Source organism: Ustilaginoidea virens, chromosome 2 (genome assembly GCF_000687475.1).
Source record: "Ustilaginoidea virens chromosome 2, complete sequence".
NCBI classification, from domain to species: Eukaryota; Fungi; Ascomycota; class Sordariomycetes; order Hypocreales; family Clavicipitaceae; genus Ustilaginoidea; species Ustilaginoidea virens.
The window spans coordinates 1,293,675-1,318,840 of NC_057317.1; the positions used below are offsets into that span (position 1 = coordinate 1,293,675).

The 25,166-nt window shown below is 49.1% G+C and overlaps 7 protein-coding genes across 7 annotated transcripts; 4 read left to right on the top strand and 3 right to left on the bottom strand.

Annotated features, from left to right (window-relative positions):
* Positions 1–806: 806 nt before the first annotated feature.
* UV8b_02110 (uncharacterized protein) lies at positions 807–1,106 on the top strand (the record flags this gene model as incomplete). Its single annotated transcript, XM_043139608.1, has 2 exons — positions 807–870; positions 976–1,106. 2 exons carry the CDS (start codon positions 807–809, stop codon positions 1,104–1,106), a joined length of 195 nt encoding a protein of 64 aa, XP_042995542.1.
* A 5,521-nt stretch (positions 1,107–6,627) lies between these two features.
* UV8b_02111 (uncharacterized protein) lies at positions 6,628–6,864 on the top strand (the record flags this gene model as incomplete). The annotated part of the gene is made up of 1 exon (XM_043139609.1): positions 6,628–6,864. One exon carries the CDS (start codon positions 6,628–6,630, stop codon positions 6,862–6,864), a length of 237 nt encoding a protein of 78 aa, XP_042995543.1.
* Positions 6,865–12,216: 5,352 nt separating this feature from the next.
* Positions 12,217–13,544, top strand: UV8b_02112 (uncharacterized protein; the record flags this gene model as incomplete). The annotated part of the gene is made up of 2 exons (XM_043139610.1): positions 12,217–13,273; positions 13,357–13,544. The coding sequence occupies 2 exons, from the start codon at positions 12,217–12,219 to the stop codon at positions 13,542–13,544; spliced, it is 1,245 nt and encodes a 414-aa protein (XP_042995544.1).
* Positions 13,545–13,808: 264 nt separating this feature from the next.
* UV8b_02113 (uncharacterized protein) lies at positions 13,809–14,972 on the bottom strand (the record flags this gene model as incomplete). Its single annotated transcript, XM_043139611.1, has 1 exon — positions 13,809–14,972. The coding sequence occupies one exon, from the start codon at positions 14,970–14,972 to the stop codon at positions 13,809–13,811; it is 1,164 nt and encodes a 387-aa protein (XP_042995545.1).
* A 491-nt stretch (positions 14,973–15,463) lies between these two features.
* Positions 15,464–20,261, top strand: UV8b_02114 (uncharacterized protein; the record flags this gene model as incomplete). The annotated part of the gene is made up of 3 exons (XM_043139612.1): positions 15,464–15,497; positions 15,563–18,408; positions 18,495–20,261. The coding sequence occupies 3 exons, from the start codon at positions 15,464–15,466 to the stop codon at positions 20,259–20,261; spliced, it is 4,647 nt and encodes a 1,548-aa protein (XP_042995546.1).
* A 2,424-nt stretch (positions 20,262–22,685) lies between these two features.
* UV8b_02115 (uncharacterized protein) lies at positions 22,686–23,348 on the bottom strand (the record flags this gene model as incomplete). Its single annotated transcript, XM_043139613.1, has 2 exons — positions 22,686–22,854; positions 23,032–23,348. 2 exons carry the CDS (start codon positions 23,346–23,348, stop codon positions 22,686–22,688), a joined length of 486 nt encoding a protein of 161 aa, XP_042995547.1.
* A 1,005-nt stretch (positions 23,349–24,353) lies between these two features.
* Positions 24,354–24,650, bottom strand: UV8b_02116 (uncharacterized protein; the record flags this gene model as incomplete). The annotated part of the gene is made up of 1 exon (XM_043139614.1): positions 24,354–24,650. The coding sequence occupies one exon, from the start codon at positions 24,648–24,650 to the stop codon at positions 24,354–24,356; it is 297 nt and encodes a 98-aa protein (XP_042995548.1).
* Positions 24,651–25,166: the final 516 nt, after the last annotated feature.

Sequence of the window (25,166 nt, forward strand, 5' to 3'; positions counted from 1 at the left end):
CTTTTGCTATATTACCTATGCCATATAATAAACGACCTGTTGCCTTTATATTAGTGGACAGAAAATCCCGATTCCGTTGGCTTTACTTACTGCCTAATAGGGAAGGCACTATTGTTTTTAAAGCATTATAGAGCTTTATACAGAGCCTATAGGTTAGATATGGTAAAATGCCTGTTGAATTCCACTATGATGGTGGAAATGAAATTAATAAAATGCTTAGTGATTGGCTTATCGAATAGGGTATAGCTTTTAATACCTCTTGCCTTTATATTTACGAATAAAACGGCCTAGCTGAGCGCTCCATTAGGGTTATAGCTGATAGGCTATGTGCTACTATAGCCTGGTCAAGGCTACCATCTAACCTCTGGTCTGCTATAATTACTGGCGTTGTTATACTAGTAAATATAACAGTAGTTACTAATAGACCTTCTAGCCCCTATTAGGAGCTACTAAAGGATTACGACCAGATAATACCGGAGTACTACCCTGACCTTATTAACCTTAGGGCTATTGGAGCAGCTATTGAAGTGCTTATACCATATGAAAAGCGTGTAAAAAGCCGCAAATTAGCGCTCCGTATCGAGCCTGGTAGGCTCCTTACTACTCTAAGTAATAATATTTACCTAGTCTACCTTCTAAAGAAGAAGGTTATTACTAAAATAACTTTTATTACCTTTATTCATCAAAATGAAGGTATAGGCCCTATTTCTACTAGCCTAGAAGGAGACTTTTACAGAGGGCAAAATATAGGTTTAGAGGGGGTATCTAGCAGAGAACCTGCTATTTTACTGGATAACCTTGAAAGCATGCCGGACCCTACTAACCTTACTAATATTACTAATACTAATGTTATACCGGATGACCTAGAAAGTATGCCGGACCCTACTAATTTTACCAGCGTTACTAATACTAATGCTACCTTGGATAACCGTCCTATAATATAGTCCCCGGCTACTGTAAAGGATGACCTTATAGATATCCTTACTAGCCTTAATCCTACCGACCTTGCTGGCCCTGCTGGCCCTGCTAATCCTACCGACCTTACTGGCCCTACTGGCCTAGCTGGCCCTACCGACCCTACTGGCCCTACCGACTTATTCCCTTAGGAAGGTAATATCTTATACCACCTGATATGGGATTCCTGCTATGCAGCTAAGTGTAAGCTAGCTAAAAAGGCCCCTGATGGTACGCCTAATAGCTGGAAGGATGTGCTATGAAGCCCTGAAAAAGACCTTTGGATAAAGGCATTATTTAAGGAATTTGAGCAGCTATTGGATACTAAAGTCTTCTAATTTATTCCTAAGTCTAGCGTTCCTATTGATAGGAAAATTATATGCAATAGGCCTGTTTTTCGGGTTAAAAAGGATGCTAATAATCAGCCTATAAAATATAAGGCTAGATTAGTTGTTAAGGGCTTTATGTAAGTCGAAGGAAAGGATTTTCAGCATACTTATGCTTCTACCTCTATCCTACCCACCTGGAGGGTTATACTAGCTTTAGCTGCTAGTAATAACTGGGAGATAGAGCAAATCGACTTTATAAGCGCCTTCCTAAATAGCGAACTTTCTAAGACTATTTATATGGATATCCCTGATGGATTTCTTGAATTTATAGAAAGTCTACTAACTGATAGCAAGCTTTGGTCTAATATATAGCGCTAACGGCTACTAATTTTGCTTAAAGAAGCTGGATTTAACCCTTCTATTAAGCAAGCTATCTTACTAAAGAAGGCCCTATACGGGCTAAAATAAGCACCCTGCGAATGGCAACACCGGCTAAAAGACCTGATTTCTAGTGAAGGTTTTCTACCTTTAGCTTCTAATGCTGCCGTCTTTTATAATAAGCAAACCAGCACCTTTATCGTCACCTATGTTGACGATTGCCTATTAGTTGGTCTAAATATAACTTATATTAACCAGCTAAAAAGGAAATTCCATAAGGTCTATGCTATAGAAGACAGCGGTCCGGCTTCCTTCTTCCTAGGTATATAGATTATACGAAATAGGAAGGAAGGTCTATTATGGCTACACTAAGCCCAATTTATAGCAGAGGTCTTAGCTAAATTCGGCTTATAGGATACTAAACCTCAGCTAATTCTACTTCAACTAGGGATTCTAAATAAATCTAGTGGAAAAGACCTCAGCCCTACTGATCAGAGCCTTTATTAGAGCCTTACTGGCACTATAATGTGGCTTATGATGATGACTAGGCCCGACCTAGCATTTCCTACCCAATACCTCTCTCGGTTTATGTCTAAGGCAACTAATGTGCATTTAAATGCTGCGAAAGGCAGCTTTAGCTACCTTAAAGGCACTGAGAACCAAGCTATTTGCTTTAGTGCTACTAAAAGCAACCAATAGCCTATTATAACCGCTTATTCTGATAGCGATTTTGCTGGCTATAAAGAAACCTCTAAATCTACTGGAGGCTTCCTGACTACTATTAATAGTGGTCCTATTAGCTGGCGTTCTAAGAGAGCCTCTTTAGTAGTGCTTTCTACTTTAGAAGCTGAATCTGATGCATTACTTAAGACTATCCGTGAGGTACAGTGGCTTTCTAACCTTTGTAAGGAGCTGGAAATTGATATTGTACGCCCTATACCGCTATACTGCGATAACCAGGGCTCCATTTCGAATTCTAACGACCCTAATCAGCATGCTCGCACTAAGCATACGCTATTAAAATTCCGGTATATTAGGGAGCAAGCCCAGCTGGGCTTAGTTAAAATTACCTACTTACCTACTAATAGTATGCCTGCTGACGGTCTTACGAAGCCACTGCCGGGCCCTAAATTTACTAGGTTCCGCGAGTTACTAGGTCTTAGGGCCTGCTAACTTATACTAACTCACTTTTACTAAGGTGTTAAAATCCTATAGTAGCCTACTAGGCTGCTGGCCTTATGCCCTACTGGCCTACTAACCTTCTAGCCCTTATACCGCCTCTTGGACTTATGATAGTATTACCTTAGGCCTTTGCCTTTTACCTTAAGGATTTTCAGTGGATTATTTACTGTATATCAAGTAAGGTAGGCCTTGTTGAAAAGGTGTGGCATTGCTAAATTAGCGTGGTTGCCTACTAGCGTGGTGGCGGCCTACTAGCGTGGTGTGGCATTGCTAAATTAGCGTGGTGGCCTACTAGCGTGGTGGCTAGTCCACTAGTGTGGTGGTTAGTCACTAGCGTGGTGGCTAGTTACTAGTGCGGTGACTAATTACTAGTGCGGTGGTTAGGGTGGTTGGAAAGGTCGGATATAGCGGGGTTGCTGACGTATTATAGCGAGCATTACGGGGAGCCCTCTTACTGGCTTCCCTGGATGCCTGGGCCCACCCCTCCTTTGTGTATATATAGGATAGCTTTCCCCCTTCTTTCTAGATAGTAGAAGGGCAGCACAATCGAGTCTGTTAATGCACTATATGCCTCTTAACTTCCACCTTCCCTGCGTTTCTGGTTATCTTATATTTGCCTTGCCTTTACACTTGCCCTGCTTTATAGCACTTGTATAGTCTTAGGACTTGGTGAAAAATCTAGTATTTATACTAAGATTAGTTCATAGGTCGCAGATAGTCTTGTGCCATCTAGCTAGCTAGTAAGGCTCTGCTTTTATAGTGATTTTGAGAATTGCAATAGGTTATGAGCCCGGGTTTATACTTCTTTGTTTTTACCCTACCTCTTTTGTGTTCACCCTTTGGTCTCTCTTGCTTATTAGTACTACTAATATAGCTATCCTTTGGTATCTTCGGCTTACCCTTATTAACTTCGGCTTATCTATTATCACCTTTGGCTTACCCTTTGTTACTTACGGCATTACCCTACGGCAATCAACGGCGTACCCCTATAGTAACTTACGGCATAACCTTACGGCACTCTTAGCGTAACCTTACGTTATTTTCGGAGTAACCTACGGCACCTACGGATTTTATAGTGTGATATCTACCACACTATACCACTGTATAACACCTTTTCCCCTAGTGCACGACTTATACTGCACTATACGGCACTTGTTATACTCTCCCACTTATAGCACCTTTGGTACGGTACTTACGGCACCTTTTTATATTACGGCACCTACGGCACCTACGGCACCTGGCTTCTACGGCATTTACGGCACCTACGGTACCTACGGTACCTTTATATTACGGCACTATATAAGCACCTTGAACACCAACGCTATAATACGGACTTGCACAACGCCTACGGCATTTGTGCTTTTATATTGAGACCTGCCGCTATACTCTGCGGTTACCTTTTATAGTAGGCTACTAGCCACTATATTTACTGGCTATTTTACCAGTTATTCGACTATTTTGCTAGCTATTCAGCTGGTTATTCATCTGTTCCTACAGCTATTAGCACCATTTTTAACGACTTTTAACCACTATAATGGCACAGTCTAGGCCTTCCACTTATAAGGCCACTTTGGATTCCGACTCTAAAGCTGATCTTACTGTACAACTACAGCTAGATATAGACTATATAAAGTCCCAGATGAACACCCTAATTATCCTTATACAAGGCTTAGTTAGTAGGCGAAATAGTAACGTTCCTACTATTATAATTAGCAAGGAACTAGTAGAGGCTACTAGCCCTACTATCTCCGGTCCTACTAATATGAACAGCAAGGACCCTGTAGAGGCTACTAGCCCTACTAATACTAACGCCGCTTCTACTAATAATAGCAAGAATAATTCTACTAATAATAGGAAAAAGAAGCAGCAACAGAAGAAGAAACAGGACTCTAGCAGCAAACAGCAAAATGTCGAGTCCTTTATTATAGGCAATTATAATACCCAGGATACTAATATATCCTATTCCTCTTCTTCTACCACTATATCTACTGATATAGGCTATAGTGCTAAATCAGGCGGTAGGACCCCTAAGGATGCCCTCCTTTACGATATAGGATCTACTTGTCATATTGTTAATGATAAGAAGCATTTCACCACTTTTCACCATTTTGAAAAGAATGATAAGCCTGTAATTACTACTGGTGGTGGCTCTATTTCCCCTACTGGTTGGGGCACAGCACGATTTACTGTTCTACAGGGTATTAATCCTACCAAATGGGGTATTATAGAGCTCAAGAATGCACTATATATTCCTACCTTGGATATTAACATCATTAGCGGTGTAAAGCACTATGCCGCTAAAGGGGTACTAATTAAAAATCAGCTTTGGTCAGCAAGCCGTAAATATATCGGCATTTTTAACTTTGAAAAATACGGCTTTTTCCTTCCACAAAAAGGAATAGATACACCACTACTACATCAACCTTGCAGCTATTATACTGTTACTAATAGTATAACAGTAGAGGTCCCTAGCCCTACTAACTCTGCTGATTATAGTGATCCTGAGGATACCACTATTACCCCTGTTCCTACTACTGCAACTAGTAAGGAACCTGTAGAGGCTACTAGCCCTACTACCAACTCTCCCGCTATTATGACTAGCGAAGAGCCCGCTATTACGACTAGCGAAAATCCCGTAGTGGCTACTAGCCCTACTCCTGCCCCTGTAGCTGCTGATACAGAATATCAGAAGCTATTACAGTTAGCCGGCATTTGGCATATACGGCTAGGGCATATAGGTATTCAGCTACTTAAAAAGACCTGTGCTAATACCCCTGGTCTGTCTAACCTTAATAAGGTTAAAGATGCTGATTTTCGCTGCCTAGCCTATATCCAGGCTAAGAAGGTTAGAAGACCTTCTAAGGATGCGATACCTAATCCAGCTAAATGCCTGGATATTATAGAAGGTGATACTTTTGCTATATCACCTATGTCATATAACAAACGACCTGTTGTCCTTATATTAGTAGACAGAAAATCCCGATTCCGCTGGCTTTACTTGCTGCCTAATAGGGAAGGCACTATTGTTTTTAAAGCATTACAGAGCTTTATACAGAGCCTACAGGTCAGATATGGTAAAACGCCTATTGAATTCCACTATGATGGTGGAAATGAAATCAATAAAATGCTTAGTGATTGGCTTGTTGAACAGGATATAGCTTTTAATACCTCTTGCCCCTATATTCACGAATAAAACGGCCTAGCTAAGCGCTCCATTAGGGTTATAGCTGATAGGCTACATGCTACTATGGCCTGGTCAAGGCTACCATCTAACCTCTGGTCTGCTGTAATTACTGGCGTTATTATGCTAGTAAATATAACAGCTGTTACTAACAGACCTTCTAGCCCCTATCAAGAGCTATTAAAGGATTACGATCAGATAACACCGGAGCACTACCCTGACCTTATTAACCTTAGGGCCATTGGAGCAGCTATTGAAGTGCTTATACCACACGAAAAGCGTGTAAAAAGCCGCAAATTAGCGCCCCGTACCGAGCCTGGTAGGCTCCTTACTACTCTAGGTAATAATACTTACCTAGTCTACCTTCTAAAGAAGAAGGTTGTTACTAAAACAACTTTTATTACCTTTATTCACCAAAATGAAGGTATAGGCCCTATTTCTAGTAGCCTAGAAGGAGACTTTCATAGAGGGCAAAATACAGGTTCAGAGGGGGTATCTAGCAGAGAACCTGCTATTTTACTGGATGACCTAGAAAGCATACCGGACCCTACTAACCTTACTAACATTACTAATACTAATGTTATACCGGATGACCTGGAAAGCATGCCGGACCCTACTAATACTAGCGTTACTAACGCTAATGCCACTGTGGATTACCTTCCTAAGTCAGAAGGTACTATACTACAGTCCCCGGCTACTGCAAAGGATGACCTTATAGATATCCTTACTAGCCTTACTCCTGCCGACCTTGCTGGCCCTACTGGCCCTGCTGGCCCTGCTGGCTCTGCTATACCTGCCAGCCCTACTAACCCTACCAGCCCTACCGACTTATTCCCTTAGGAAGGTAATACGTTATACCACCTGATATGGGATTCCTGCTATACAGCTAAGCGTAAGCTAGCTAAAAAGGCCCCTGATGGTACGCCTAATAGCTGGAAGGATGTGCTACGAAGCCCTGAAAAAGACCTTTGGATAAAGGCACTATTTAAGGAATTTGAGCAGCTTTTGGATACTAAAGTCTTCCAATTTATTCCTAAGTCTAGCGTTCCTATTGATAGGAAAATTATATGCAATAGGCCTGTGTTTCGGGTTAAAAAGGATGCTAATAATCAGCCTATAAAATATAAGGCTAGATTAGTGGTCAAGGGTTTTATGCAAGTTGAAGGAAAGGATTTTTAGCATACTTATGCTTCTACCTCTATCCCACCTACCTGGAGGGTTATACTGGCTTTGGCTGCTAGTAATAACTGGGAAATAGAGCAGATCGACTTTATAGGCGCCTTCCTAAATAGCGAACTTTCTAAGACCATTTATATGGATATTCCTGATGGATTTCTTGAATTTACAGAGAGCTTACTACTAACTAATAGCGATAGTAAGCTTTGGTCTGATATTCAACGACAACGGCTGCTAACTTTACTTAAAGAAGCCGGCTTTGATCCCTCTATTAAGCAAGCTATTTTACTAAAGAAGGCCCTATACGGGCTAAAATAAGCACCCTGCGAATGGCAACACCGGCTAAAAGATCTGATTTCTAGTGAAGGTTTTTTACCTTTAGCTTCTGATGCTGCCGTTTTTTATAATAAGCAAACCAGCACCTTTATCGTCACTTATATTGACGATTGCCTATTAGTTGGTCCAAATATAACTTATATCAACCAGCTAAAAAGGAAATTTTATAAGGTCTATACTATAGAAGACCGCGGTCCGGCTTCCTTCTTCCTAGGCGTACAGATTATACGAAATAGGAAGGAAGGTCTATTATGGCTACACCAAGCCCAATTTATAGCAGAGGTCCTAGCTAAATTCGGCTTATAGGATACTAAACCTCAGCTTATTCTACTTCAACCAGGAATTCTTAATGAATCTAGTAGAAAAGACCTTAGCCCTACTGATTAGAGCCTTTATTAGAGCCTTACTGGCACTATAATGTGGCTTATAATGATGACTAGACCCGACCTAGTATTCCCTACCTAATACCTTTCTCGGTTTATATCCAAGGCAACTAATGTGCATCTAAATACTGCGAAAGGCAGCTTTAGCTACCTTAAAGGCACTGAGAACCTAGCTATTTGCTTTAGTACTACTAAAAGCAACCAACAGCCTATTATAACCGCTTATTCTGATAGCGATTTTGCTGGCTGTAAAGAAACCTCTAAATCTACTGGAGGCTTCCTTACTACTATTAATAGTAGTCCTATTAGCTGGCGTTCTAAGCGAGCCTCTTTAGTAGTGCTATTTACTTTAGAAGCTGAATCTGATGCATTACTTGAGACTATCCGTGAGGTATAGTGGCTTTCTAACCTTTGCAAGGAGCTGGAAATTGATATTTTACGCCCTATACCGCTATACTGCGATAACTAGGGCTCCATTTCGAATTCTAATGACCCTAATCAGCACGCTCGCACTAAGCATACGCTATTAAAATTCCGGTATATTAGGGAGCAAGCCCAGCTGGGCTTGGTTAAAATTACCTATTTACCTACTAATAGTATGCCTGCTGACGGTCTTACCAAGCCACTGCCGGGCCCTAAATTTACTAGGTTCCGCGAGTTACTAGGCCTTAGGGCCTGCTAACTTATACTAACTTACTAAGGTTTTTCCTATGTTTTTCCTTAGCACTTTTACTGCATCTTTTTTCCCTATCCTTTATACGATTAGCTTGCTACTACAGTAGCTAATCAGAGGGGGTATTAAAATCCTATAGTAGCCTACTAGGCTGCTGGCCTTATGCCCTACTGGCCTACTAACCTTCTAGCCCTTATACCGCCTCTTGGACTTATGATAGTATTACCTTAGGCCTTTGCCTTTTACCTTAAGGATTTTCAGTGGATTATTTACTGTATATCAAGTAAGGTAGGCCTTGTTGAAAAGGTGTGGCATTGCTAAATTAGCGTGGTTGCCTACTAGCGTGGTGGCGGCCTACTAGCGTGGTGTGGCATTGCTAAATTAGCGTGGTGGCCTACTAGCGTGGTGGCTAGTCCACTAGTGTGGTGGTTAGTCACTAGCGTGGTGGCTAGTTACTAGTGCGGTGACTAATTACTAGTGCGGTGGTTAGGGTGGTTGGAAAGGTCGGATATAGCGGGGTTGCTGACGTATTATAGCGAGCATTACGGGGAGCCCTCTTACTGGCTTCCCTGGATGCCTGGGCCCACCCCTCCTTTGTGTATATATAGGATAGCTTTCCCCCTTCTTTCTAGATAGTAGAAGGGCAGCACAATCGAGTCTATTAATGCACTATATGCCTCTTAACTCCCACCTTCCCTGCGTTTCTGGTTATCTTATATTTGCCTTGCCTTTACACTTGCCCTGCTTTATAGCACTTGTATAGTCTTAGGACTTGGTGAAAAATCTAGTATTTATACTAAGATTAGTTTACAGGTCGCAGACAGTCTTGTGCCATCTAGCTAGCTAGTAAGGCTCTGCTTTTATAGTGACCTTGAGAATTGCAATATAAGGTTTTTCTTATGTTTTTCCTTAGCACTTTTAATGCATTTTCTTTCATTATCCTTTACACGATTAGCTTGCTACTACAGTAGCTAATCAGAGGGGGTGTTAAAATCCTATAGTAGCCTATTAGGCTGCTGGCCTAATGCTCTGCTGGCTTACTGACCTTCTGTCCCTTATACCGCCTCTTTGACTTATGGTAGTCTTACCTTAGGCCTTTGCCTTTTACCTTAGGATTTTCAGTGGATTATTTACTGTATATCAAGTAAGGTAGGCCTTATTAAAAAAGGTGTGGCATTGCTAAATTAGCGTGGTGGGCCTACTAGTGTGGTGGCGGCCTACTAGTGTGGTGGCTAGTCCACTAGTGTGGTGGGTAGTCACTAGCGTGGTGGTTAGTCACTAGCGTGGTGGCTAATTACTAGTGCGGTGGTTAGGGTGGTTGGAAAGGCTGGATATAGTGGGGCTGCTGACGTATTATATACGTGGCATAGCGAGCATTACGGGGAGCTTTCTTACTGGCTATCTGGATGCCTGGGCCCACCCCTCCTTCGTGTATATATAGGATAGCTTTCCCCCTTCTTTCTAGATAGTAGAAGGGTAGCACAATCGAGTCTGTTAATGCACTATATGCCTCTTAACTTCTTACCTTCCCTGCGTTTTCTGGTTATCTTATATTTGCCTTGCCTTTACACTTGCCCTGCTTTATAGCACTTGTATAGTCTTAGGACTTGGTGAAAAATCTAGTATTATACTAAGATTAGTTCACAGGTCGCAGACAGTCTTGTGCCATCTAGCTAGCTAGTAAGGCTCTGCTTTTATAGTAACCTTGAGAATTGCAATATATATAATCAAGCTATTTAGTAGCCCGATTATATATAAAGCTGGTTAATAGGATACCGTAATAACATCATCTATAGAGGCTAAATTACTAGCGATTTTACATACCGCGAAAGAGGTTATTGCGTTCTACAGGCTATATGAGGAAGTTAGGCTTTATTTGGTATAGGATATCCCTACTATTTAGTGCGATAATATCCAGACTATTCGCCTATTAAAGGAAGAGTTTTTCAAACTTATAACCCAGCTCCATTACATTAATATTCATTATTACTGGCTGCGATAGGAAGTTCAAAAGGGTTTAATTGAAATTATATAGGTTCCTATAGGTAATATAATTACTAATGGTTTTACTAAGCCCCTAATAGGCTAGAAATTCGAAACCTTCTGCCGTTAGCTAGGGCTAGTAATATTAAAAGGCTCCCGCGATACTAGGCAGTCTCACGATATTCGTTATAATATTAAGGAAATACCTTATAAAGAGGATGATAAGGATGCTTATCAAATAGATTAAAAGATACATTTTAACAGCCGCATATATTTTCCTACATAGACTTAAATTTTGTGGTTTATTATTATTTTCTATTGTCTTTTACGTTCCTCATAACGATATATATAAATAGGGGTATTTTTTACCCCTAAGGGTTATTTTTAATAATAGCGCCTCTACCGCTCTTCTTGCTACGGTATAATAACTTCTATAGTTCTATTTGCTATCTTATTTTCTATGGGAATTAGCTATATAGCAGGATATGCTCGATAAAACACATCCTGGGGGGGTGTGTCGGCGGGGATACCGGTAGATCATCATATATGTCGGGAATATCCGGATACGAATGTGGCATATGTAACCGAGGGAACAGTAGTCCCTTAGGGTTACCCCCGTGCCCACTATAAATAGCTGGTGACCTGAGTATTGTTGAGCCAAGTCAGGTCAACCCTTTACAATATACCGCTTTCTCTCCCTGCTTCCTGACAGTAGGTCCTCGAGGAGATACTGTGCAACCACGAACCCGTAATACCTGCCAACAATGGCACCGTTTTTATCAATTAGGCCGATTTTCGCACCGATGCATCACACCTTCGACTGGTGACGGGACCTTTATTGGAGAGAAATTCTCTTTCAGCTGTTCGTGGAGGCTTGTGGAGAGTTCCAAGTCGTTGTTTATTCCATCAATGTTTTCGAAATACCCCGAACTCCGTCTAGAAGGTCCCAGCAGAGGAAAACAGTCGATGCGTACAGAACAGAACGTTGGTGCTTACTGTACGGTACATGTACAGTGCTGTGCCGGGGGTTTTAGCCAAGTTGACATTTTAAGAGGTACGCGCTGTCACTATTGACATTGGGTACTGTAGACCTGCGTCATCCGAGTCCTCTCCCTCTTGACAGTGAATATTTCCTCTTCTGAACAATGCCATGATACAAAATACCATCTTCTGATGTACTGCGATCCTACAAATCCAGCGATTTAGGTAGGTACTTACATTCCAAGCACTGGGAGGTACTCTGTACGCAGGCTGTTGACAGCCAAAGTTGACAATCTCAACCCACCATCAAGCCAACAAAGCAACACCAACTCCATCCATCAGCACCGCTGACGCAGACCGATCATACGTAATAGAGTTCAATAGCTGTTCAAAGATCTTGGCGACCATAAGTAAATCTTAATCGTAGAGTAGAAAGCTGATGACAAATATATATATTTTTTCTTTTTTTTTCTTTTTTGGTCCTAGGTTTGTCCCGGAAACCCGGTCCCTCAGTAGAGCATGATGCCTCAATCACGTGCAAGGCTAGCCAGGAAGCCGGGTCAAGCCTCCCAAAGCTTTGGACATGACATCTGACGGTCTGAATGTGATGATGCAGCCACTATCCGTTTGAAGCATCGTGTAGAACGTCCACAGCACAGAATGCGGCCATCATCCGCTGTACCTGTGGCATGCTGTCTCATTCAATGGGCATTGTGCTATCAAGACCAGAATCCGTTGTTGGGCGCTGATGCAGGCAAGTTGGTGAGCAGCCACGGCCATGACTACCCCCCGTCGTATCGAAACGAACTGCTGCGCTTGCACAAGGACCTCATCTCCATCCCTTCCATAACCGGAGACGAGAATAACGTTGGCCGTTTCATCGTCGGCTACCTCACCAAATCCGGCTACAATGCGCAACTTCAATCCGTCGCCGAAGAAGGGAGCCCCAAGGGCAAGGAACGCTTCAATATCCTCGCGTGGAAGGGTGGTGAAACACCAAGTCCAAGGGTCGTGGTGTCTACCCACATCGACGTTGTCCCGCCCCATATTCCTTACAGCATCGAACATGGTGAAATCACCGGTGCAACCATGATCAAGGGCCGTGGTTCCGTCGACGCCAAAGGCAGCTTGGCGTCCATGATAACCGCTGTCAACCAGCTCCACCATGCCAACAGCATCACCACCCCCGAAGACGTTCTCCTGCTCCTCGTTGTAGGCGAAGAAGTGGCTGGTGATGGCATGCGCATCTTCAGCAAGTCCCTCGCCGAGATGAAGAACCCCCTTCGCCCCGAGGCCGTCATTTTTGGTGAGCCTACAGAGAACAGGCTGGCATGCGGCCACAAGGGCGGTCTCTTCTGTGACGTCGTTGCCAAGGGTGCTCCCGGTCACAGCGGATATCCCTGGCTGGGTAAGTCTGCCAACGAGCTCATGGTTCGCGCCATGGCCAAGATTCTCGACACAGACCTCGGCAGCTCGGAGCTGTTTGGCGATACCACTTTCAACATTGGTCGGTTCGACGGTGGCGTAGCGGCCAATGTCATTCCTGAGACGGCAAAAGTGAAATTCGCTGCCCGCATCGCCACGGGACCCGAAGAATCAGCTCACTTAGTTGTCAAGGAAAAAGTGCAGTCCATTCTAGACGAGGTGGACAAGCAAGCGTTCGAGATGATTTGCACCCATGGATATGGGTCGGTGAAATGCAATTGTGAAGTAGAAGGTGAGACCCCGTTTCCCTAACATTTCTGGATGTGATGAGCAAGCTTTTTGTCAATGAGACTCTTCGGTTGACGTGTCGGCTAGGTTTCAACAAAATCACTGTCAATTATGGTACGGATATACCCAACTTGGCTGGAAACCACACGCGCTACTTGTATGGACCGGGTAATATTTTGGTGGCTCATGGGGCGAGAGAGAACTTGACTGTAGCGGACTTGGAAGAGGCTGTGGAAGGATATAAAAAACTCATTCTTCACGCATTGAAATCATAAGGTACGAGGAGCCGCGAACGCGAACGACGCTAATTTCAAGGGAAAAAAATGTCTATATATACAGCTCGTAGATTGCAACCCGGATCGGTAAAAGTGGTCGGCGTTCATGTCCATTTTTCTCTCTCTTTCTCTCCACGGCCCGTTCTGAATCTGGTCTTCCATCGCCATGTTCTAGGTATGTCGAGTCCTCAGTCAGCTTTTGAGTGTGAGCCCTGAGGGTGTCATTTCCAAAAGTGATCTGCAGAGGTTCCCTCGCCCGCAAGTTTACTGATCAACAACCACCTTGGCCCATCGCTCCGGCATTATCTTGCCAAAGTCGAATTCGCCACACGGTCCCTTCTCAACTGTGCCCCTTTCCGTAACAACTGCATCAATTAACTCGGCGGGAGTCACGTCAAATGCCGGGTTCCAGACGTCGATTCTCTGGTCGGCCGTTGCTACTCGGACCTTGCAGCTCTCGTCGACGCTGCCATCGGCCTTGATTACAGCACCTGTGACTTGGGTCAACTCATGTCCTTTTCGCTCTTCAATCTTGATATCGTCGCCGGTTTCGGTCTCCAGATCAATGCTGGTAGTCGGAGCCGCAACCATGAACTTGATGCCGTGGTGTTTAGCCAGCACCGCAAGCTGATAAGTACCAATCTTGTTGGCGGTGTCGCCGTTGCGAACTACACGGTCAGCGCCAACAATGACGGCAGCAATGTTCTTCTCAGCCTTCTTGGTACGGAAAAGCGACGCCGCCATGGAGTCGGTGATGAGCGTGCTGGGAATGCCTTCGTAAACCAGCTCGAATGCAGTTAGGCGACTGCCCTGGTTGTACGGTCGTGTTTCTGTGCAAAACGCGTGTCGGAGTTGTCCGTTAGCCCGGAGCGTGCGAATGATTCCTAAAGCTGTGCCGTGACCAGAAGTAGCCAGCGAGCCAGTGTTGCAGTGGGTGAGGACTGAAACAGGGTTTTCGGGCGATGCCTTGACGTGTGCCTCGAGCCACTCAGCGCCGTGGTCTCCAATGGCTAGGTTTGTTTTGAGATCTTTGTCGAGAATCTGTTCAGCTTCGGTAACGAAAGCCTCGACAATGGATTCCTTGGTGTCGGCCGACGCCCTTATCCGCGCCTTGAGCTGGTTGATGGCGTTGGTGAGATCGACGGCGGTGGGACGACTTTGCTTGAGATAATCGAGGGCTTCGTCAATGTGAGAAATAACCTCCTGCGGTGTGTTTCCCGGCACAGAGCCCTTGGAAAATTCGACGGCAAGCCCTAAACTAGCAACTATGGCAATGGCTGGAGCGCCCCGGACTCGCATCGTGGCAATGCTGTCGAAGGCTTCCTGCCGGGTAGACACATCGTCGTAGTGAAATTCATGGGGGAGGCGAAGCTGGTCGAGGACTTGAAGCTTTCCTCTAGTGTATCTGACAGCCTGAAGAGCGGACATGGTATATTGCTCCTGGGTCCAAATGATGGTTCAAGAGTCGGAAGTAAACCCTTTTTTTTGGAACCCCGAAAATGGTGCGTAAGAGATTGATTTTTGGCATCTCGTCCGCAAGATGACGGACGATGTTGTCGCTCGTTGCCCCTCCAAATGGTTCAAATTGCGCGATTCTGCCGCGCCCCCTCCCCCCACCCACCAGCCATGAGTGACATGTCCACAAGCTCGTCGATGGGCCAATGGAGGTGGCTGAGGAACGCTCTGTGATATTTCACCGCCTTGGGGCAGTTGACAAGGAGTTGGTTGGCTGGCTGCAACAAGTGGCTGAGGCTTGCCATGTTCCATCGCCACAGCCAGTGGTTCCAAGGTTAAACCTTGCTAGCCTTTGAAGCTCACGGTCCGCCTCCTCCAACCACAACGCATGCTTGCTCCATGAACCACCACTTATCTCAGCAGACTCTTCCTACGATGCCAATGGGGCCAAGGACGTGTTGGCCATGGAACAGCAGTCTTCGACGTCAAAAGTGACAGGTATACTCCCATCTCGCAAGCTTTTGCATGGTGCCTAGCGCTAATCAGAGTGCGTGTTCAATAAGTCGAGTACTTCGATCCCCACGACGTGTACAAGCTCCTATCCCCCGGCTTGATTCCTCGACTACCTCTGCGGAACCTTCATTGGCAGTCGCATGCCGGGCCTCTTCGGTCTATAGATGCCTTGCACATTGACCTTGTAGAAGGTGACGCTGCCGGATCTGTCGAGCCTGGAGCGGCTCGCAAACAGAGGCGGTCCACGAGTGCCTCGCTGGACGATGGCTTCCAAACACAGCAAGTACGGGGGCTTGACGGCTCCAGCGAGACTGCAAAAAAGCAGGCGAATGCGACAAAATCCATCATCGGTGCCCAGCGGCGACACCAGATACCCGGCCTCCGAAGTACCCCGTATCTCAAGGTCCTCCTCGTGCGGTGCGATGACAACGATTCCTACAAGGCCACAGTACGAAGCGAAATACGCGAGTGGATCAAGGAGCAAACCCTGCCGTCCAGTGGCCCCAGGAAAGTCAGTACACAGGAAAAGCACGATGCCTTTGAGTGGTTGATTGTGCACGTGGTCATCCCGAATACCGTCGCAGCAACACAACCTCGAAGCAGCGGCAGTAAAGCAGATGCCAGCGCTGCAGACAAGAGCTCCGCAACGTCTCGATGGCGACCCGGATCGACCCCTTTGCTAGAGAAGCTTCGATCCGACTTCAACTCGTCAAGCAAGGGCGCTCCAGACCGTGTGGCTCAGATACGAATTGGCATCAACGACGTGCCGTACGACCTGCTGCCAAGAGTGGTCCCTGCGGTGCCTTCGGGATACTCTGAAACGGCGCAGGACGCTGACAACGCCTGGAATGATTTGATGGCTAAGCTCAAAGGTCTGATCCTGACGTCCTTTGACATGCGCGTGACCCAATACGAAGACGATATCAAAGAGAGGGATGGACAGCGCAGCCTACCTGGCTGGAACTTTTGCACCTTTTTCATTTTAAAGGAGGGTCTAGCGCGGGGATTTGAAAGCGTCGGCCTCGTCGAGGATGCTCTCGTTGGATACGACGAGCTGAGCGTCGGGCTCGACACTGTTCTTCATGAACAGACCGAGAGTGGACTGCCAGAAAGGCATGGCGGAGCAATGCTGACGCACACAGAGGACGTGAAAAGGGCAGTCAAGAAGGCGTTGGCAGAGGCGAAGGGGGAAGCTGGTGACGAGGAAGCTGAAGACCTGCAGAAGAAGGAGACAATGACAAACCAAACCGAGGACATACCAGTAAGCTTCTGCAAAAAGGCATACCGCGAAATGATTTTGGCAAACAAGGTATCCGTCTTTGACTTTAGATGCTACATCTTTTCGAGGCAGATTGCTTTGCTGCTCAGGTTAGGGAATGCGTCGGCCAGCAAGGACGAGCTCCTGGCCAAGCTGAAGGATCAACGAGATGCTATCCTTTATGGTGTGGCACCATCGATGCCGCCGATGAAGAATGACGATGACGGCAAGGCGGAAAAACTCGACTTGCTTTCCGAGGTGTGCCGGCGAACGCTGGAATTCATCCCATCCATATCCCCGATCTTGCGACGAGACATTTCAATGTCTCTGTCGAGCGGCGCAAATGCCCATGGCGCAAAGGGCGCAGAGCTGGACCCGCCATCGCTGGAGATGGTGGACAATTATACAGCCTCCTTTGCCTTCAGCGTGGCCCAGCAAATCTTGGCACAGACGTCGACCAGAGCACTTCCAATACCGCCAACTACATTCAAAGCCGGAAACGGCACCGAGCCAAAGTCGTCAATCCCTGAACCCAAGACCATGATGCATCCTGCGAGAGTATCGTCGCTGCATTCACAAGCGTCAACAGCTCGACCGCCGCAGGGTCAGGCCACGCTTCCGAGCCACGATCGGTGGCCCGGGGCGGCGGAGATGGGGTCACAAAGCTCTTCGTTCCTCAAAGGCGGACTGGAAGAACTGTCTGCTCGGCGCGCAGAGCTGTATATGCTATGTAGGAGTATCCTTGACAAACTGGGGGGGAAACGCGCATGGTCCAACGGGTGGGATGAGGCGCCGCTAGTCAACGAAGCAGATGGCCAAGATATGGAAGAGATAAGCCTCGAGGAGGAGACGTCGGCTGTCGCCAAGGGCAGGCCAACCAACGCGGCGCCTGCATTTCCAGCGTCAGCCCTCGGCATTGAAAGCCAGATACTACGGGCGGCCACGGACAACGCGGCCGACTTTTACCGACTATATGAAATTCTCACCGACAAGGCCCTCCAGCACTTTACAGTTGCCGGCCACAAACACGCCGTTCACGCCTGCAGGGCTGACTTGGCTGTTTTGAAGGTCCACCTAAAGGACTACGATGCGGCCGCGGAGCATTTTGTCAAGTCAACTCCGTTCTTTGGTATGAACGGATGGAGTCGTTTGGAGTTGTCGCTGCTGGTCATGTACTGTCAATGCCTCGGGAAGCTGAAAGCGAACGACAATTACGTGCGCGCCGCCCTGAAGCTCCTTAGCAAATCCTGCTCGGCCGAGAGGGAGCGGCGGCAGCGGCGAAGCATGCCGTTGACCGCGTCGGCACGCAAGCCCACAATCACAGATATGTCGTCCGTGCGCAGTGTTGCGCAAACGCTGTTTTCCCTGACAAAGGAACTCTCATCCGAGTTGAAGGTGACGTTGGCAAATTTCTTCATGAATGTTGAGTTGGAGGGATGCCCTGAATATCATGATGGACAGGATAGCTGCTCACTGTCGATTTCGTTACGCAGCCTGCTGCCAGAAGAAATCACGGTCGACACCGTCAAGCTACGAGTGACGTGCGTGGACGGGGGGCCATGCCGGGAAGTCAATTTCGAAGCCAAAGGCGATGTTGTAATTGTCCCAGGCCAGAATGTCATTTCCGTAAAGACACACGTAAGTGACGCCGCGATTGAAAGCAACATTTTCGTCCCCCCCCCCTGGCCACACTTGTGCTGACGAGGAAGACGAACCACGCACAGTCCATTGTTCCCGGAAAATATCGAGCGAGCCGGCTGGACCTGTTCTCGAACAAACTTGTGTTCCACCACGAGCAAGATTTCTGCCAACCACCTCCGAGGACAAGCGACATTTTTGCGAGTCCTGACGTGACCTTGTTCCAACGCACCAGGGGCCTCGACGTACAATTGACGGCCAGCAAGCACATTAGCCTCGGGAAAAACAACGCACTTGAGCTCGTCATCAACCCCGGCTGGAACGCTCTCACCAGGTGCGACGTGCGCCTTCGTCCGACGACCGGAGGTCTGCGTCTCCTGACCACGGAGGCGAGAGTATCGGATGGGTCGGGGGCGTCCTTTGCGAAGCCGCCCGAGCCGGGAGCCATGTTTCTGGGACCCATGCGCCCAGACGCGCCCGTCACTGTGCGATTTCCGTATTCCATCGAACAGGACCTGGGAGACGTGTCTGTGAGGGTGGAAGCGTGGTATACGAACGAGTCGAACGACTCGTTCCATGCTGCCAAATCCATAGTCGTCCCCGTGTCGCTGGCTGTGGGCGTAAACGTGCAAGACGTGTTCAAGCACGACGCACTGTTTTCGCGATTCAACGTTGAAACAGCGTCGTCGAGCCCGCTCCGACTCTTGAAGAGCGAGCTGCAGGGCTCCGAGCTTTTTGAGCCGTGCTTTGGACCTGGCGCGAACATGGCAGCAATGGTATTCCCGAAGCAGCAGGCTACGTTGCTCTACAAGATTACGAGAAAACCCGGCGGCGACGATGCCAAGGCGGCGACGACGACGACGACGACGGGACGAACGGGCAGAACGCTGCATCTCAAGCTCTACTACAGTGTGTTGCAGACGGAAATCGAGGACGTGATCCGGCAGTCAGTGATGCAGGGTCTGAGGGACACGCCACTGGAGCCGTACTCGACGATGACGGCGGCACTCGTGTTGGCCGAGACGAAGAGGGGACTGCGAGCGCAGGATCTGGAACGGGCCGCGCTCGTGGGCGAGATGACGACGGCCTGCCTGCAAGGCACGCCGTGGGCACATCTGCTGCGGGGACTCGGGCGCGTACCAGGCGCCGAGGACGACGCGGCAACCCAGCTGGCGGAGTTTCTCGAGCGATGGCAGAGGAAGCACGCACGACTGCGGATGCCTGCGTGGCCGGCGCCGGACGACGCGTGCTCGATAGCGATCCCGGTGGAGATGCCGTGCCTGCCTGTGCTCCACACGGCCGACATTCGCATCGACGACTCGGTGCTGCATCACCTGGAAGGGGCGGAGGGCGGGGCGCCCGCGGCCGTTGTCGGCCAGGTGCTGCCGGCGACGCTGCACCTGAAGTGGACGCGGAGGTGGGACACGGGCGCCGGGGGGGGCGAGGACGAGGAGTTCAGCTACGAGGTGACGGCGCCGCCGGATTCGTGGCTGCTGGGCGGGCGGCGCAAAGGGCACTTTGTGATTCCCGGGGGCAAGGCGGGCGGGGGGGCGTCGTCGACAGCCGAGACGGAGGCAGAGATCCCGCTGGTGCTGGTGGCGCAGCGGGAGGGACGGCTTGCGTATCCGACGGTGGACATTCGAGAGGTGCGGTCGACGGACGGGCGAGGCGGCCCGGCGGCGGGGGCGGCGGCGTGCGAGGTGGACTGGCGGAACCTGGGCGAGACGGTGAGGGTGGTGAGCGAGAGGCGGAGCGTGACGGTGAGCCTGGACGCGAGCGGGCCGGGAGGGGGGCCGCTGGTGTTTGAGAGCGAGCGCCTGCCACGACGGCAAAGGGGGAGGATTGTGCTGTAGCGTAGGCGATGCGAATGCCGATGCGAATGCCGATGCGAATGCCGATGCGGGTGCGGATGCCGAGCCGAAGCCGAAGCCGAAGCCGAAGCCGAAGCCGAAGCCGAAGCCGATGCCGAAGCCGATGCCGATGCCATTCCACGTGGAACCTGCGAGAAAGCAGGCCCAGGTCGTCCATCATCTGCACTGGACCCTAACCCTAACTGGACCCCAAAAGCGCCGCCGCTCCCGCTTTTCCCCGCATCCGCCGTCCGCCCAGCATCGCTTCGCCTCCGTCACCAGTCACCAGACAGCGTCAACCCCCCCATCCAACATCCAACCACAGCGGCCGCCTCCACCCGCACCAGAAAACCGGTCTGCATGCGGGGAACCCATCACATCGCACGAAAGCGCCAAGCGCGCAAAGTCACCCTTCCTCCCCCAACACTCCTTTTTCTCCTGGCAGTCTCTCTCTCTCTTTTTTATTTTATTTTATTTTATTTTTTTTTTATAACGGGCCCCCCCTTTCCCGTCTGGTGTACCGGCGCAAAAGGGCGCTTTGTTTCTCCACAAAAATCAGATTGACCGGCCCGGACCCCGCTTTGGTTTGATGCGGGCGCAGGGACCCTGTGTGGGGGGGGATGCTGCAGATTTCTCTTTTTTTTTTTTTTTTTTTTTTTTTTTCTTCTTCTTTGACTAGAAAGTCGATGGGTGGGGAGGGGTGGGGTGGGGTGGGGTGGTGGCGGGAAAAGGAAAAAAAAAAAAAAAAGGATTCGCGGACGGAATAAGGGGTTGGTGCCCGAGGGGGTTGTGTGTTTTATTGGCGGGTGGCCCGGCTTGCTTGGACGGGGGGACGTGACAAGTCGAAGGAGGATGATGAAAGAAGAAAAGAAAAAAGGAAAAAAAGGAAGAAAAGAAAAGAAAAGAGAAGAGGGGAGAAGATAAGAAAAGAAAAGAAAAGAGAAAAAAAGACAAAGAGAGAAACACAAAGAGAGAGACAGAGAGAGAGAGAGAGAGAGAGAGAGAGAGAGAGAGACAGAAGCTCGGTCATCCATCTTGCTTCATACATGGCCCCGGCCGACATTCGACTCTTCGGTTCCCAGTGCCATCACACCGACGCAATCAATGCCACTCGCCCTTCCCAACCTTGCCGCTTGACGTGCAGTATACCAAGTATCCCATCCCGCCTGCAAAGGACTGCCATCTGCCTTCTGCCTTCTGCTGCTGCGCTGTATGCGCCGAGCGGGCTCAGACCACGTCCATGCAGAACCGAGCCTCGTCATCAGCCTCCGCTTCGCTACGACTTCACGCCCACATGCCCCCACGGTCCAAGGCGCATTGACAGTTGCCGCTCGTCCGTCTTCTTGGAATGCGTTTTTTTATTCCCCCTTCTTCCCTACTGACGAGGAAAATAAAACATGACAAAATAAAATGAAACGAAATAAAATAAATCTCTGCGCACAGAACAAGCCCGCTGTTGCTGGCTGTTGTTGGTTGATGGCAGCTGCAGCTGGCTGGTTGCCCTGACGACATTTTCCAAGTTCCGTTGTTGTTTCTGTTGTTTTTTTCGTCCCCGTCTCTCTTTCCATGATGCTGTGATGCAAGTAAATTCCAATCCACCACGTATCGTATCGTTACAACATTCCGCTCAACCTCCTCCCTCCCTCCGTTCCATAACGCCTGGTGAATATGCTGGCTCGGGGACATTGCTTTGCTTACAGCATCCCTCGTGTAACGGCTCGCTCCATGACTGATGAGGAAAAGCAAAAGATGAGAAAAGAGAAAGAAAACATGACAAGCGCAAATCATCGGCCGAGGAGCCTCGACTACTACGGCCACGAGTCGTCAATCACCCCCCCCCCCCCCCCCCCCCCCCCACAGTGTCCTTTCCGCTCATGTAGACGGGAGACTCGAGAGTCGCATCCGCCGCAAACAAATTGTTGGAAATGAGGTGCGACAAGACTCTCGAGCTGCTCCGCAAAAGACCCCGCGGATAGTATACAAAAGAAGAACGAAAACCAAGTCAATTTGGGTTTGGCCCGAGAAAATAACAAGACGGGCTGAAATGTGCGGCTTCGTAGTGTCACGGCAAGCAAAGAATAGCGCCAAACGTGTGCCTCTTTGGTTCCGGGTATCATGCCTCCACGACGAGACCAAATGTGGAAGCCATGACGCAGAAAAAAAATGAAATGAAAAAAAAAACATGGGGAGGGGTGGGGGCTGGTGTTCCCCCAAAACCTCAGCCATTGTCCTTCATGCATCGAGGTTAGGTGTTACGGGGTGCCTCTGCTTTGGCGCTAACCTGACAAACATTGTTGAAGAAGAATGGTTGCGGTGGCGGACTCTGGGACGGAGACCCCGTGGAAAGCCGACACGTCAATGCATATTGTTGACCCTTGTCTCTCTCCCAGCGCGGCACACATATGGCAAGCAAAATTGCTCGCTCGCCTACTTCTTCCCCCGACTTCCAGAGGCAGTGATTTTGGTGGTGCTCATGAGATCGCCAATGTATTTTTGCAGAAACTTGTTGTTGTTGTCGAGCTTGTCGTGCTCTTCGCGCACAGCCTCGATGCGGTTGAAGATGGTGATGAGAGAATCTTGTAAAAGCTTGGCGTGTCTAAAGACGCCTCCCGTGGTTAGTAAGGGGGGTATCATAAAATGAGGAGTCAACAGCAAAAAAAAAAAAAAAAAAAAAAAAAAAGAGAGAGAGAGAGAGAGAGAGAGAGAGAAAGCCTCCCGCCCCCGTCAGAGGCACATCTCCTCCAGACCAAGAGTCAGGACGCCAAATACGCACCTTCGCATTTCCTCCCTCGCCTCTTTGCCGAGTCTGTCAATGTCTTCGCTAGTTCGTCGCGGGCTCATTGCTCGAACATCGTCGGGGCCAAAAGGGGCGTCGACTGGTCCAACAGCACTACTGTCGCGGGGAACCACGAGGGGGCCGCTGCTTTTTCTGCTCGGCAGGCGCGGCCGCACAGGAATCGGGTGATGGATTGCTGGTCCATTGATGTCGGACTCGGTGTTGTCCGAGGTAGCAGCCGAAGCTGAAGAATCGGATCGTTCGATAGGATGCATGTGGCTGCTGTACGATTGAGTTTGATGGTCGTCTGACATGGCCGCATAGAATAAAAGCTCCGCAGCCAAGTTGGGCAGGGAAGAACAAGTCGTCTCGTCGCCGCAGGAAAGAACCAGGTTCAGATGGCCGTTTTGGCTCCGAATAGATCCGCTGGAGGTCGTGAGGTATCGAGCGACTGTTTATAGTAGGTCACGGTTAGAGAGTGAAAACTGGCATGGTCCAAGGGAGCACGAGGTCAACGCGGGGCGGGGAAAAGGTGCGAAGGAAGCCACACCACAGAAATACTGGGCTCGCTGGGTCGGGACAAGGGGACGAGTTGACCGACAAAATGCAGCAAAGGAGAGCTCTGCGCTGCAGGATCCGTCGAGAGCGCCCAGCAACAGGCCCCCGACAATGACTGGTGAGCGGGCTGGAGACTTGTTCTTCCGCCGACGACGGCAGGAAGAGAAAGAGGCAGCTTGGGTGGATGATGGATGAAGCGTTGGTGGTGATGGTGGGGGGGGGGGGATTTCGGGAGAGAAGAGGGTGTTGATTAAAAGGGATGTGTGTGGCGGGCAGCACGCCAGGAATGTCAATGTGTGAGGGCCACGAGATACCAGACGTAGCAGACGACTTTACGACAGCGACCCAAGCGGCAAACAAGGGGGGGGTGGTTGGCTGGGGGCCTGGGGGGGTGTGAAAGGGTGGTGGTGGTGGTGGTGGGGGGGGGGGGGCAGGAGGCAAGATTGGGTAAACACAGCTTGGAGGTTTAGGGACTAGCGGCTCCGTTACGGAGGACCAGACATGTTGGACAGTGGAGGACTCAATGGACAGTGGAGGGCGGTCAGTGGAGGACTGCATGTGGACAGGTCAGTTAAGTTATTATGGGGGGGTCGAATGATAAGGGGGGGGCATAGGTCGGTTGATATATAGTCTCTTTTTCGGGGGTCCCATCCCATCGTTGACGGCTGAGGCAACATGGGGCGCCAAACCCGTCGGCGTCCAACTCGCAGCTCCACAGTGCATTTTGCAGTTTGTTGTGCGCGCATTTGTGGGTCGAAGATTCAAGTGACGATGGCGATGGCGATGGCGGTGGCGGTGGGCCTCACATGCCGAGTTTCCCAAGCTCCAACCCCAACCTTGGCTTTCAAACCAGCGTCTCGAGCCTCGTCACCAACAAAGAGACTCGCTCGAGCGTCCCTTGGACGTCGGACGTCGGACGTCGGACGTCGGACGTCGGAAAATATTCCGTCCTCTGCCGCCGCCGGTCGTCTACCACGTACATAGTGCCAGCAGCAAGCAGGCAGGCGTTGACGAAGACACGGGGCGAATGAAACGATTGGACAAGAACAAGTGGTCATTCTGGCAAGTGCCACGAGTCCATGACCAACTACGGACTATAGCCGGCACATGTGCTGGTACTTAGTTGTACGGACGGCACGCACCCCCACGCCATTCGCCATTCGCCATTTCCGCCATTCGCCATTCCGCGTTTTCCGCATTTCAGCATTCTGCATTCAGCATTCCGCGTTACGCACTACGCATTAACGCATTATCGCATTAACGCATTACGCAATACGCATCTCGTCCTTCGCTTTTCGTCTTTCGCCTTTTTGCATTTCGCCTTTTCCTGGCCCGGCATCTGCGCACCTCGCGCGTTTCTGGCTTCGTTACGTCTCGGAGCCCCCCACCCGTCGCCTGCTTCCAAGTTCGGGCGGCTTGTTTCGTCGGGCTGGAGTCTCTGGAGCCTGGAGTCTGGACGGCCAACTCTTATCAGCCGCGGCAAGCTATCCCCGTCCACCCTTGCATCATGAGTGAGGCGGCGCGGTTGGTGTCCACCCGCCCACCTTCCACCGCCCACCGTCCACCGTCCACTT